The sequence below is a fragment of the Narcine bancroftii genome, chromosome 1, assembly GCF_036971445.1.
Source record: "Narcine bancroftii isolate sNarBan1 chromosome 1, sNarBan1.hap1, whole genome shotgun sequence".
In the NCBI taxonomy this organism is placed as follows: Eukaryota; Metazoa; Chordata; class Chondrichthyes; order Torpediniformes; family Narcinidae; genus Narcine; species Narcine bancroftii.
This window is the reverse complement of record NC_091469.1, coordinates 194,464,618-194,480,293: the sequence shown is the minus strand read 5'-3', so window position 1 is coordinate 194,480,293 and position 15,676 is coordinate 194,464,618. Positions and strand designations below refer to the sequence as shown.

The following is a 15,676-nucleotide window of genomic DNA, read 5'->3' as shown; positions in this document are numbered from 1 at the left end:
TTGATTTGTTTTAAACTTTAATATCAGTGAGGCTTTCTTCATTTGGTTTAATTTTATTGCAAACATTGTGGAAAGTAATCATACATAATCCAGATAGAAATAATATCTAAATTAAAATGTAAAATGATAAAACAAGTGCAAATTTAACAATATTCTGGAAAAGTTCGTTAATAATTTGTGTGAAGATTATTCATCAGGACTTGAAATACAGCTACTTGAGTATGGTCTTGAAGAGAAAGCTACTTACCACGCAGCCAAGTATGTGTCACGACAAGCAAGGGAGAGGCTAAAAATGAAATAACCAGTTTCTGGTGCAAAGCTTTTGGCATTAACAGTATTGTTAGGGTAAAAAGCAAATGCATCATCTGGATGTTTTGTTCTCCCAAGTGAAATAAGGTGCATATCATTTAAACATGCTAAATGGGTGAGTGGATGGAAAAATAAACTGTGGCAGAGCATTTCAAGTGCCTTTTGGAATAAAAAGAATAAAAATGGGAGATTGAGCTCAAAATCAGAGTTTGAATAATGGGGATTAGCTAAACTTTGATTATTGTCTTGAGTTTGAATACCATTTTGCACTGAAGTGGGAGTGAATATCTTGAGACCTTATGGTCTTCTCTCCTGTAGAGCGAGAGCAATAGTGAGGATGCTGGTGAGGGTGAATATGTTAATCTGTATTCGTCCAACCAAACCAATGGAGACCTCTCTCACTCTGAAGCAGTAAGTAGCATCCGAAGCATGTTGAGTCTTTGGTGCTTGGCTATAGAAGAAAGCATGTTGGAATGGTTTTCTATTGTGCTGCTCATTTCATTGTGCTGTGATACTCATCATTAATAAAATTAACACCCAACCAACTACTCACCCAGTATTTGCCCCATTGAGCAAGTAGGATATCACATGACCAATTTGCTGGACAGCTACGATCCAAGTAGGCAGTGTTGCTTTTTTCCACCACGAAAAGTTAGCTTCACCTATTGAGATCTATTTGCCATGTCTACCATTGGCAACTGACAGAAATAAAAGATAGGCTAACTTCTGTAAATGGGTAAGAGTGCAAAATATTTTAAACTTGCATCTCCAAAGACTAGTCATCTATAAAATCACGAGTTTTGATACTTTCATTTCCAGGCACATAACTGTAACATAAATACTTCTCGAATATCATGCTTATATACTTGCAACTATAGCAAAAATTCAAAAGGGCTTATACCAGTGTGATAATGTGGTATTGGCCCAACATCTAGCTTCTTGTTGCCATATTCATTTTATTAATTTTAAGGTGTCATTTATCTCTATCTTAATTCACAAATAATTCCTTTTTAAAAAATCTCCATTGACTCAAAGTTGTGCAGTACTTCAATTAAAGGCATTAATTCTGTTTTCAATATTCTTGTGCTCTCCCATCCCTAGCTCTTTGCCAACCAAAAACTGAGTTATACTTTCCTTTAATTTGCCTACTTCTTCATCTATCAATGTAATTGCTTCACTCGTTGACCTCTTTTGCTTAAATCTTCTGCTGGAATTCTTTTCCTGGACAATTTGATCCTGCTGTCCCTTCATTATGATAGTCGAAGTCTCTTTTTGACCATGCTTTAAATTAAATGGAGTAAAAATACCCCATTCCTCCTCTTAATCAGGTTACCAAAAAGTCAAAAGGCACTATACAAGAGCCAGTTTCTGCTTTGTTTATTTGTTGGCTTGTCACGCAAAATCAAGTTGAAATAAGAAATACATGGCTATTATATTAGTACCCAGCAGGTCTATGCAGAAAATTTGTCTTGTATTACATCATTTTAGACATTTAACATAGAATAAATCTTGTTCTCTTTGGGTACACACCAATGGTTCAAAGTTTAATTACTGCCTCAGGTTCAGTTGCATACAAAATACTGGACTGCTTTTTAGTTCTCCAGTCATTAAAATTGTAGTTGTGAAGTCCATGGTTGTTGGTCATGGTGTAGTTTTCAGCTTCTAAAACATATGCCTTTAACGTGCTTCATACTGCTAAACATATAGTGCTTGTATAGAGAATCGCTATTTCTTTCATATGGCTGGAGTCATAAAAATCGATTAATTGCCATTTTACTCTAGCCTTTTTGCTTGAGAATTTTGAGAAAACTGTAGATCTTTGAAGAATAGTGAACATGTAATTTGTTACGGAGTATCCAAAGTATAATCCATTGATGTTTCTTCTATTGAATTCTAACCACCAGTTTCACTGTTGTGCATTGTTTTTCCTTGAATATGGGCCATGTTATTCTTAAATGAAACATTTCTAATTCCTTTTGAGATTGAGGACCAAATAAATGTAATTAATTTGGGACAATAATTGATTAACCTTTAGTAATTGTATAACTATTGTAAGCACTGTAGTCTTTTGTAAATGCACTCTTTTAAAGCTATGGATAAAATGCTCTCACCCTGCAGTTTGAGTATCCAATGTAATTTATTGTGTGTGATAACAGATGGTGCAAATTTCAGACCTACAAAAGTTAGCTAAGTAATTTTTCCTCCACACTACCTGGTGGGCTATAAAGCAGTAAGTTTTATGCCTCATTAGTGGCTGCTTCTACTACTAATTTTTGAAATCTATTTTGGGTACTAAGTATTTCATGGTACTCATGCAAGAACTGATGGCGATACTTTCCAAAAGTGGTTTTCTGAAAATTTACATAACATTTAAAAATAATTGAGTGATAAAATTAATGCAACAATTTTTTTTATGGATTTAGAAATATATTACTTTTTAAAGGGCTTAAATTGATTAGATGATTGACAAATTTACTGAAGGTAACCCATGAAATCATTCCATAGTATTTTCCCTAGTTTAATGTTGGGAAATTCTGTTGCTTTGAACATTTTTTTTCTAATTTGTAATCAGTACTGGATTTTTGCAGATCATATTTTTGCATATTATACAGTAGCCATTTGATACTTAGTACTTAAACTTTTAGTACTTGCTGGGAAAAATAACCCAGTGTTAGATAGTTATCGACCATTGTTATTCTTTTTTTTCTGGCTATTCAGGAAGTACCGATATATGCTGATACTGTAAGTGATTCCATCTTTAACATTTGCTTAAATTACATTATTACAACTGTGCTTAACAGCTTTTAAGCAAATTTTAGACAGTATTATCATAAATCATAGATAATACTTAAAAATCTTTGCAGATTTTTTTTTTAAAAACTGTAGGTGATGAAATGAGTGAGAGTCCATCTAATTTGAATGTGCTGCTTTCCTGTTAACCAAACAATGGTGTTCATTAGCAATAATCATTCCTAATGTTTCTTTCCCAAACATTGCATAACTGAATTAATTTCATTCTAGGAGCCTGTAGAATCCCTGAACGAAGAAGACATACATCACAGTGATTCCTCAGTTTCAACTAATGTAAAGGAAAACCAAGATAGAAGTGACAGGTAGGATTATGGATTTAAAGACCTCTGTGCTCTTGTAATCAAAACAAAATCTTGATTGTGAAATTCTTCTGGATTGTAATAATCTACTTGATCACAAGCTATCATTTATTACAGATGGAATATATATAGATAATATTTATATTTTTAAAAACATTACATAAATGGACCTCTTCATTGGGAAAATACAAGTGCCACGGATTCTGGAATTTTGAGTAAACAATGACAAGCTGGAAGGTCTCTGAGTCAGGTGGCATCCATAGATGGAAACGGTCAAATCAATATTTTGGATTAGGACCCTTTATCGACTAAAGTGGAAAGGGGAAATAGCATGAGAAAGGATTAGAAAGCTAGAGGTTATTTGTCCAGTGTCCTAACATATCTTTGCCTCTTTAATCTTGACAGAGGGTCCTGGTCCAAATTGTTCACAGACCATAACTCACCCTCTCTCTCCATGGATGCTGTCTGACTTGCAGTGTCCTTCCAACTTCTCATTGTTTACCCTTACTTAAATTACATGAATAAAAGAGTGTGGTCTCATCCAGGTTGTAAATCAGGTTGAAGGAATTGAAGCAATGAGTTGTACAGGATTGGGAGATGGCCCATTGAAGGACTGTGAAGAATAAAAAAATTGAGTTAGAATATTTATTCAGGATGACTTTTACATACATACAAACACACCAGTTAAGAGTAGGCCATTTTGTCCATCTAGCTTGATTTGTGTTTTAATAAGATTGAGTGTTATGACTGTAATGTTAACTTTGCATTCCTATCAACCCTTCATGACTTTCTCCCCTTGCATATGAAATTTCTTTCTACTTTAAAATTATTTAAACATTTCCACCACCCAAGAGGAAAAGACTTCAAAGATTTCTGAACTTCAGAATAAAGGTTTCATTTAATTTGTCTTAAATTGGAAATCCATTATTTTTATACAATAACCCCTAGTTTTAGATAGAACCATTGAACAATTACAGCACAGAAACAAGCCACCTCGGCCCCTCTAGTGTGTGTTGAACCATTTTATTTCCAAGTTCCACTGACTTGCATCCAGCCCATAGCCCTCTATACTTCTTCCGTCCATGTACCTGTCCAAATTCTTCTTAAATGTTAAAATTGATCTGCATTTACCACTTCAGCTAGAAATGTTATCCCACAAAGGGCAATATTCTCTCTGCATCCACTCTTTTGGCCATAAATATGGAGAGAAAGCAGAAATAGGGTATTGTCACATGATCAGCCATGATCACATTAAATGGTAGTGCAAGCTCGAAGGGCTGAATGGCCTACTCTTGCACCTGCTTCTTCGTCAGTTGAGCTAATGTCTTATTGTCCATGCTATTGTCCCTTACTTTAAATTGATTTTTGTTTGTCCTGGGATCAACCAATCCTGGAAGTAAAACATGAAAATCTGCAGACACTACTTGAAGTAAAAACACAAAGCTGGAGAAACTCAACAGGTCAAGCAGTGTTCTTTATATAGTAAGGGTAAAAATAAATAACTGACATTTTTGGGCTTGAGCCCTTCATCAAGGTATGGAAAAGAGTAGGGGAGAGGAGTGGTCACTAAGGCAGGAGGTGATAGATGGGGAAAGGAGGGAGGGGACAGCAGTGATCAATGGGAAGAAGGATGGCTAGGTGAAGGGAGGAGAACTGGGAAGGGGAGGAAGAGGAAAAGTTGATTAATGCCATCTGGCTGGAGAATGCCCAGATGTAAAATCAGGTGGTGTTCCTCCAAATTATGGGTGGTCTTGGGGGGGACAGTACATAAGGGCATGGATAGACACATGACACAGAACTGAAATGGGAGGTATCTGTCACTGGTGAGGACAGAGTGAAGGTGCTCAGCAAAGTGATCTCCCAGTCTGTGCCCAGTCTTTCTGATGTAGAGAAGGCCACAAAGGGAGCTCCGATGCAGTAAATCAGTTATGTGGATACACAAAATGAAGTGTTGCTACACTTGAAAGGACTGTTTGGGGCCCCAGACTGTGGTAAGGGAGGAGGGTGGGCACAAGTGTGGCACATCCTGCTACTGCAATGGGAGGTGCTGGGGGGTGGAGGGGGGGCAATTGGTGGGAAGGAATGAGTGCATGAGGGAGTCATGGAGGGAACAGTCCCTACGGAAGGCAGAGAGGGGAAGATGTGTCTGGTAGTGGGATCCTGTTGTAAGTGTCGGAAATTCAGGAGAATAATGTGTTAGATGCGGAGGCTGGTCGGGTAGTAGGTGAGGGCATTTGGGGGCAGAGGGGCCCAGGGCAGATGAGCGGGAAACGGAGGAGATGACCTAGAGATTGCTGGATTGGATAGTAATGAGTTTTCTGAACTTCCAGGCATTTACATTCAGAAAACTATGCCTGTGCAAAAAAAAAAAACATCCTATATCAAAATGACATTGAACCATCGATGTATTTGAAAAATGTACATTTACACAACATCGACTCTGAAATTGAGTTGCTAATTGGTTCAAATGTACCAAAGGCTCTGGAACCATTGGATAAAGAGTGAGAGAGTTGGACCTTATGCTGTCACTACGCTTGGTTGGATGATTAATGGGCCATTAGAAGAAAGAAGCTTGATAAACTGTGGGAGCAGCAGTTTAAAAATGACTTTCCTGAGTGTATCAAGGATGGCCAAGAACCTTTAAAAGAGGACCGGCAGTTCTTGGAATCGGTGTCGAAAGGAAATATGTATGTCTGAAAATAGAAGTGTTATCGAGCAACATACACTGAATTTAAAGAGAAGATTCGAGAAAGATTCTTCCTTTCATTCAGAGTGCATCAAATGCGTGTCTGATATGATCTCCGAAGGATATGTGGAGAAAGTTCCAGATAATATTTTGAAATGTAGAGATGGCAAAAACTGGTACTTACCACACCATGGAGTTTTGCATCCACAGAAGGAAAAACTCTGTATGGTGTTTGATTGTGGAACAACCTTTCAGGGAGTTTCACTAAATTCTCAACTCTTACAGGGTTCTGATTTGACCAATACGTTGATAGGAGTCTTAACGAGATTCCATAAAGAACCTGTCGTCATCACGACAGATATTGAAGCAATGGTCAACCAGGTGGAAGTACCAAATGAAGATCGTGACTTGTTAGAACATGGTAGGAATGTAGAATGACAGGGCATCTATTTGGAGCAACTTCATCACCAAGTTGTGCAAATTTTGCCCTTAGGAAGTGTGTTGATATAGCCTTCAAGCTATAAGCACCATCAAGAATAACTTTTATGTGAATTACTTCTATGTGGATGACTGTCTCACTTCTGCAGCTACAGTTAAAGAAGCAATAGCTCTTTAACAAGAGTTAAAGGTGATATGTTTCAAAGGAGGTGTTTCTACTTACCAAATGGGTAAGGAATAGTCACCAGGTATTGACTGCTATACCTGAAAAGGAGAGGGCAAAACAAATGAAAATTTTGGACTTCGATCATACAACATTCCCGTTGAGAGGGTGTTAGGAGTACAAAGTTGTGTTCAGGCTAATGTTTTTAGTTCAAAATAACTTTGAAGAACCGACCTATCACTAAGCGGGGGATTCTATCAACAATCAGTTCGATATATCATCCTGTAGGAATATTGGGACCAGTTGTTCTGATTGCCAAGAAGATCATGAAAGATTTGTGTAGAAAATAGATTGGTTGGGATGATGATACAAAAATGGACTTGTTGGATGCATGATCGTTGGAAGCTCAAAGACTTCAGATTGACAGACACTTCAAACCACAAATTTTGGAATTGCATCATTTTGTAGATGCACGTGAGGATGGTTATGGAACTGTTAATTATCTATTACTGCATGATTACAAAGATTACATACATTATGGATTTGTAATGGGAAAAGCCAGTGTGGCTCCATTCAAACCAGTTATTATCCCATGAACAGAGTTGACAGCTGCTACCATGGCAAGCAGGGGGTGGACATGATGTTGAAGAAAGAATTGCAAATGAAACTAACTGACTCCATATTATGGACTAATAACACCCCTGTGGTCAAATCTTTCTTCTTCTTCTTTGGCTTGGCTTCGCGGACGAAGATTTATGGAGGGGGTAAATGTCCACGTCAGCTGCAGGCTCGTTTGTGGCTGACAAGTCCGATGCGGGACAGGCAGACGAGGTTGCAGGGGAAAATTGGTTGGTTGGGTTTTTCCTCCTTTGCCTTTTGTCAGTGTTCGACGGAAGTGTGTGCATGCGCGACGGAAGGCTTGCCTGTGGTCAAATACATCAACAATAAAACCACAACGTTTTGAACTTTTTTGGCTAACAGAATCACAGAAATGAATAAAGTCTCACGTCCAATACAGTGGAACTATGCTAATACAGTTAACAATCCTGTGGATTTGGCTTCTTGAGGTTTGAAAGCCGAGTCTTTTCTGAAGGATGGGATGTAGATGTCAGGGCCACAGTTTCTTCTATGGCCTCAAAATGAGTAAACTCAAAATCCTGATAAAAGAAACTTTACAAGAAGACCCTGAAATTTAAAGCGAATACCCCCACAATCAATCTGAAAAATCGGGGGTAAAACTGCAAATGCTGTTCAAATAATGTCTGAATGAAATGATTTAGTTACTTGCTTAATCCATTACTTTTCATCCTGCAATTGGTTTGAGAAAAACAACAGCATGGCTCCTCAGATTTAAAAGATGGAATCCGAATCGTTACAAACGATGTTTCTGAAACACAAGAAAGAAGACGTCTCACAGTTAAAGAATTAATTGATGCTGAGGTGGAAATAATCTGCTCTTGCCAAAGGAAAAATTTTGCAGATGAAATTTCAAGTTTGAAAAAAGCAATGAATGTCAAAAGGACAAGTCACACTGGTAAACTCAACCCTATTCTCGTGAATGGTGGGAGCCTTAGTAGGGTAGCAGTGTCAAAAGAAATGAATCACCCTGTCATACTGGCCAAAGAATTTTGTATTTCAGAGCTAATTCTTCAACATATTAACAAAGAAATAAGTCGTGGTGGTTGTAACCATATATTCCAACTACGAGAAAAATATTGGATTTGTGGTACCACTAGATTAAGCAGAAAAATCACAACAAAATGTGTTGTTTGCTGGTGTGTAAATACTCCTCCTGGACAACAACTGATGGCAGATTTGTCTCTGGACAGTTATTCCAGATGAACCTCCATTCATATATGTTGGAGTTGATTATTTTGGACCCTTTGAAGTGAAACGAGTAAGAAGTGTTGTGAAGTGCTGTGGTCTCATTTTCACGTTTAGCCTTAAGAACAATTTACATTGAAGTGGCATCATCCCTTGAGACAGACTCTTTCATCAATGTCCTTCGACGTTTTATTGCAAGACGTGGGCAAGTGAAGGAACTATGAACTGACGATGATACTAATTTCGTGGGAGCTCAGTGTGAATTAAAAGATGCAATTGCAAACTGGAATCAAACTCGAATTCATAAAGAAATTCCTTGAATCTTCAATCCCCCCACTGGATCGCACCATTGAAGTGTATGGGAAATATTCATTAGACAAATATGAAAAATGTTTAATTCAATCTTGGATGGTCAAAATCTTAATGAGGAGATTCTTCAGACAGTTCTATGTGGAGTTGAAGCAATCCTCCACATTCATCCAATCACTACTTCAACAGATCTAAATGATCTCGAAGCACTTACCCTGAACCATCTTTTGCTTCGTAAAAGTAAACTTTCATTGCCACCAGAACCGTTTCAAAAGGAAGACACGTATGCACTCCGCAGGTGCAATTTATAATGGATTTGTTTTGGAAAAGATGGGTGAAAGAGTATCTTCCACTATTGCAAGAGCAACAGAAGTGGTTTAAGATCGAGTACAATTTCATGGTGAGAGATGTTTTGATCATCATGGACCATTCAGCACCATGGAATTCCTGGTTAATGGGAAATGTTGTTGATACAATCCAGGACAAAAGAGGACTTGAATGTCAAGTTCAGATTAAAACTGGCTTTCTAAATAGACCAATTGCCAAAATCTGTCTTTTACAAGAAGCAGAAAGCTTTAATGATTGACTTTCACTTTCTTTTGAATATTTACCTGATGTATTATTATGTTTGATTTTCTTTGTAGTGGTAATTATTATTTTTTTGATATAATAATTAGGGGCCAGTATTGTAAGGGTTAAAATTACTGCAAGTAACTTGCAAACGGTATTTATTTGCAAGAAACTAGCAGCTGGCATATTGTTTACAAATTTGTGGAATGTCTCTATAGTAACAGCGTGTAAGCCAAGTTTTTTTTTCTCTGCTTGTTTAATATAAACAACGTTAGTTTTGAATTTGCATGAAGATGCTCCAAATAATTTCTTTGACTTTGAACCTTTGAATGTATTAATATTTTATTGTCCATTTATTAATTGTTTTAAATATAGTTTATCATTTTAAGAGTTCAAATAAACAGTGGAAAAACTCCATACTACTTTGGAATGAACTTTTCATTTTTAACGAGTCAAAGCAACGAGATCTGTATGTTTCTAAGTGATTATAAGGGAAATAGCCAGAATGTAGCTCTTTCATACCCCTATATTTAATATGAAAATACCTTTTCAAAAAAATTTTTTTTGCCTCTTCTTCTCTCCCTCAAATTGAATGTGAAATCAATTATGATCACTGCTGCAGACATCACCTTCACTGTGAGATCACTAATTTCTATCAAATTGCACAGAGCCTAGAACACCTGCTCTCTGGTTCAAAACGTTCTGGTTTCAGAAATCCTGGAAATGCCTTGAGCTCATGAGGTTGGTTTTGATTTTTGCTTGTCTACCTGTAGATTAGAATATCTCACGATTATCACCACACCTTTCTGATAAGCTCCCATTTAGTTCTTCTAGTGGTATTGTATCTCTGGGAATGGAGTCCACTGGGATTAAACTGACCATAAATTCTGGAAGGTGGTGATTGTATGACAGTAAATGCACAGTTTTGACTTGCTGATTTTATGTTACAATTGAAAATCAAACCCAGAGTAGTCATTTCTTTAGTTAAACTTGCCTTGCTTTTAATTGTTATAGAGAAACAACTCCTCAACTAATTTATTCTCATCAACATGGGCCACAAGATAATCTTGCTAGATAAGTGTATATTTAGAAGGTATCAGATTCAATGAACTTTGCTTTTGAGGTAAACTGAACAATATTTTGGTGTACATTTATGCCTCCTTTTTATGGAACTTGACATTGTTTTGTCTCGTATACCTATTGAGTATTTCTGTATTGTCTTTTTCTTAGGCGAGCAAATACACCTGACTTGGATCAAAGTGATGAAACAGATGAATTGTCCCTCATCGACCATGAAGAAATTATGGCTAGATTAACACTCAAACAAGAGGTAATGCATTGCTTATCATTGCTGTTTATATTTAACAGTGAGATCCATATGGAGAAATTCCCCTGTGAGGGGACTGCTCATACCCACTCCTCATAGCAGCGAATGATTGTTTGAAAAGAAATATTTTAACCTGTGGGTCTGAAGATGGGTGATGAGGCAAATTCTCCTACAACTGGCCTTAGATTTCCATATAGCTTTGGGTCACTTTTGTTTGCATTCTCACTACTTACTACATATGCACTTTCTTGGAGTGCATCTTCTGACAGCTTCTCAAACAAATTGAGCATAATTGACCAGCATAAAAATGGCAAGCCCCAAACTCGGAAATAATCTTCTGTCACAGTGTCACTGAATCGAAACATTAACTCTGCTTCTCTTTCCAAATTCTCTCTGACATGCTGAATATTTGCCATGTTCTGTTTTTAATCCTGTGTGGCGAGCTGCGTCACTCCATTATCGAACTGGCGTTTGTAATTTCGGGCCCCTGCAAGATCAGGAGGGTGGGGGGGTGGGGGGGCATAAAGAACCCTGGGAGGCATGTGACTTCAGAGGTTGGGTGATTTTGATAATGCACCAACTGTCATTTTTTAAACTCCTGTGAAGGTTCCATAAAACAGTCTGTTGGTTCAGTTCATAGACAATTTCTGTTGTGTTTTATTCATTGCACCACTCGCTACATTGATGATCCCGACAGACATTTTGGACCTCACTATGGATGTGCAGAATGCTGTTGCACTCATACTTCCAGTATTTTGGACCTGGTTCGACTAGGCAGAATTCTAGTTCCATCTTCGCTAGATTACCATTGACCCAATGAAGTTCTACTATGTTGTTGCATCCCTGGGCCAAGACATCGCAGGGTGTATTGTCGATTTCTTATGCCAGCCTCCAGCCAACCACAGGTAGGAAGCCATCAAAGTCCTGCTCATACGTATTTTTGGCCTTTCCTGATGCAACAGGGCAGCACGATTTCTCCATATGAACGGCCTAGGTGACTGGACTCCTTCCGAACTAATGAACAAGATGCTGACATTCATGGACGGACACAAACCCTGACTGTTAGGTGGGCTCCGTAAACCAGTTCTATGGAGGATGTAGATAGATTTCCTTTTGGTGCAGTACCGATGCCTATAAGTACTCAAGGCAGTTCATCTATCCAATCTGGTCCCTTCAGACATGCCATGAGAGCAGTTTTCATATAATGGTGAAAACATTCCACTAAACCATTGATTGGACTGAGGATGATAGGCCATCATCCAATGCAATTGCGTGCCCAGCAACCGCACGACTGTGGACCATTACCCAGACGTAAACTGAGCTCCTCTGTCAGAGGAAATATGCATGGGTAGTCCAAATCACGCTATCCAATTGACGATGAGGGCTCTCATACAAGGTGAGGTGGGGGTGTCAACCTCTGGTCATCTAGTGAACCTGTCTACTATTGTGAAGAGGTGGACGGGGGCAAGGGGCTGACAATATCCACATGGATATGATCAAACCTGCACTGCATGGGTGCAAAAACCTGTAGTGGAGTTTTGGTGTGGCACTGAACTTTTGAGGTGTGGAACTAGTTGCATGTCCTTGACCAAGTGCCAACTTGCTTGCGCAGGCCATGCTACATGAATTTGCCTGCCATGAGCCTTGTTGTCTTAATTGAAGGGTGAGCCAAACTGTGTATGGCATCAAACACTCGACGTTGCCACTCAGCAGGTACAATGGGCCTTGGTTGGCCTGTGGATACATCACAAAGTAGGGAGGTATTTGCTGGACCGAAATGTATATCCTCCAATTTCAGCCCCGATATGGCCGTGTGATGCATGGCCATCTCTTCATCTTCCTGCCTAGCTGCTGCCAAAGCCGTGCAGTCTATAATGGAAGCAGTTGAATGGAGGGAAGCAGTGGTGGTGTGGGATAGCTTGCCAGCGACTAGATTGTTCTTCTCGGTGATGTGTTTTATCGTAGTTGTAAACTCTGAAATGTAGGAGAGTTGTCATTATCATGCTGACCACGGATCTGACATCTTGGCAAAGGTAAAAGCCAACGGCTTGTGATGTGTAGACCATGAACTCTCTGCCCTCTAGGAAATAGCAAAAACGCCATATAACCAAGTAGAGGGCAAGGAGCTGCCTGTCAAAAGCACTATACTTTGTCTCCAGTGGTCTCAAATGATGACTAAAAAAAGCTAGGGGTTTTCAGATGCCATTGATAAGCTGCTGTAGGACCCCGTCTACAGCAGTGCCTGACACATCCACTGTCAGTGCTGTTGGGATGTCAACCCTCGCTATCGCTCCCTTGGCAGTCTCGAATGCGACCAGGGCCTCGTCATTCCATTTCAGTTCCTTGGGATGTCTGGACAGGAGTTTGAAAAGTGGTTATCTCTAACCTGTGGTCATCTAGCCACTGACATAGTTGGCGAAGATGGGCCCAATGCTGCTGTGGTGAGTGGCTGGTGATAAGGATGTCATCCAAATAAACAAATATGAAATCCAGGCCCTGGGTATCTGTGTCCATTAGGCGTTAAAATGTTTGGCCGCACTTTTTAAACAGTAAGGCATATGGAGGAATTCAAATAGCCCAAACGTGGTAATCAAGGCAGTCTTAGGAACGTCGTTTGAGTGGACTGGGATCTGATGGTGCCTGCGCAACAAGTCAATTTTGGAGAAAATCTTAGTGCTATGAAGGATCCCGTATATGAAGAACCAGGTAACAATCTGCCTCAGTGATGTCATTCAGACGCCGATAGTCCCCACAAGATCTCCACTCTCCAGACGCCTAGGGCACCATATGCAGCAGTGATGCCCAAAGGCTGTTGGAGCGGTGAACAATCCCTATTTCCTCCATGTGTCGGAATTCGTCTTTACCCAACCGCAATTTATCCAGAAATGGCCTGCACGCTCAAGCATGCAAGGGGTGTCCATGAGTCAGATCTGGTGCTGTACTCCATGTTTCAGTTGGGCTGTCAAGAACTGCGAAGTAATAATGCTGGGGAATTCCACTAGGATCCTGGTGTATTCATTGACTGAGAGCATCACCATGTCAAGGCGAGGTGCCGGCAACGCCACAGGATGCAAGGCAAGGGACTCAAAAGTCTTCAAATTAACTAGACAGTGACCTTTGAGATCTACTAGAAAGGAGTGTGCTTGCAAAAAAATCAATTGTCGGCTTAAGGTGATTTACCAAAACCATGTTTTGCCTGCCACCCATGTCTATAACAAACATGGAGCCATCATTTTATACCAGTTTGAAAGGGCCTTCACGTGGCCGTTGCAACAGCATCCAGTGCACATCCCTGCGCAAGAATACATAAAGGCAATCCTTGAATTCAGGCGGAATGTATGAAGTTGTAGACCATGTTGGGTGGCCGGGATAGGCACCAGTGTATCACCTTCTTTCTTAAACATGTGAGTACCGAAGTGGGAGATTTCTGCTGCCCACATGCTTCCGGAATGAAATCCCCTTTTCTCTCCCATTCTCTAAAGGAAAGGTTATCTATTGTGAAAGGGATTAGTTGATTTTGCATCAATAATGATTTTGCATCAATAATAATTTTGGTAGTTGGTAATTTTTTTTTCTCCTTTCTACGTGAATCTTCCAAATGTTGAGCAGATGGTGCAGTACTGGTGCACCAGTTTTTCATCCCACTTATAAAATATATGTTCTGGTACCTTCTCCCCTATTTTATCCAGCTCTATCTTGGTCCAATGTGGTTTTTCCCTTGTTTGATAAAAATCTGATAGATATCTTAATTGTGCTGCTTGGGCATGTGAGAAAGTGAAAACATTTTGGGAAGATTTAAATCAGATATTAAATAAAATCACAAAAAGCAACATACCGAAAAATCCAGAGATCTTTCTTCTAAGTAATATAAGAAGTAAAGAATTAGGCCTCAAACTGGATGAAGCGCAAAAAAGATTTATTATGATATCCTTAGCTGTAGCAAAAAAATGTATAATGTCAACTTGGAAATCAGAAAGATTTCAGTAGAAATCAGCCTGAGAGTACAGCAATGGTACATAGAAATGAATAAATGTATTCCATTGAAAAAAATAACATAAAATTAAAAAAATAAAGTCACATTATTTGAACAAATTTGGGAATTGTACGTGGAACACAACAGAGTGGGCCTACCGCGGACCTCCACCCCCTAAAATGATAGAATGAGAAGAAGACAAAATGAACTGATCCAGTGTGTAAAAGTAGATGACACAATTTATTTTCATTGTGTGATGACATTGTTTAATGGATTTATTGCATTGTATAGTTGAACGTTTAATGGGTTTGGAGGGGGGGTGGGAAGGAGGGAGGGAAAGGAGGGGGGAAAAAGGGGAGATAATGACACTGTGTATATTCAAGAGGGAAATGTGTGTGTGTATGTATTTTGATTAATATGGTTCATAGTGTGAAAAATAAGAAAAAATTTAAAAATAAAATAAAAAAAAACAAGATATTGAAGCTTAGTAAAATGAAAAAGGGACCATATGTAAGGTTTAGGAAGCCAAAATCAGACACAGCCCTTAAAGGAAGCAGGAAAACAGTTTATAGCAGTATGAAGAGGTGGGTGTGTGGAATAGAGGCTGAAAGGTGGAACCAGATGGGTATATGATAGGGGATTGGCATCATGGACAGGCAGATGGATTAATTTAGGTTTGACATTAATATTGGTGCAGACGTGATGGCTGATGAACCTGTTTCGGTGCTATACTATTCTGTGCTTTAATTCCATGACCTACTTTATCAAATGCCTTTTGAAAAAATCATAAATATCATTTCAACAGTATTTTCTTTATTAATCCCATCTTTCCTCGAGTTTCTATTGGGGTAGTTGAGGTCTCCCAAAGTTGTAATTCTGAGGCTTTTGCACATCTTTGTGAATTCCCTGTAGATTTGTTCCACAATTAATAAAGCCTCACTGAGATGCTTCCAGGAAAGATGTTACT

General features: G+C 38.9%; 1 protein-coding gene across 5 annotated transcripts in view; it reads left to right on the top strand.

Moving 5' to 3' along the window:
• Positions 1–15,676, top strand: part of LOC138736679 (rap guanine nucleotide exchange factor 1-like) — a 201,933-nt gene that overhangs the window by 152,526 nt on the left and 33,731 nt on the right. For 2 of the 5 annotated variants that reach the window (XM_069886581.1, XM_069886608.1), the window contains 3 exons: positions 3,028–3,051; positions 3,331–3,422; positions 10,640–10,739. In XM_069886581.1, the coding sequence (XP_069742682.1) occupies positions 3,028–3,051; positions 3,331–3,422; positions 10,640–10,739 (216 nt within the window). Of the gene's footprint in view, positions 1–627; positions 721–3,027; positions 3,052–3,330; positions 3,423–10,639; positions 10,740–15,676 lie in introns of all 5 variants that reach the window. The other 3 variants (XM_069886576.1, XM_069886599.1, XM_069886590.1) reach the window with 2 other exon arrangements.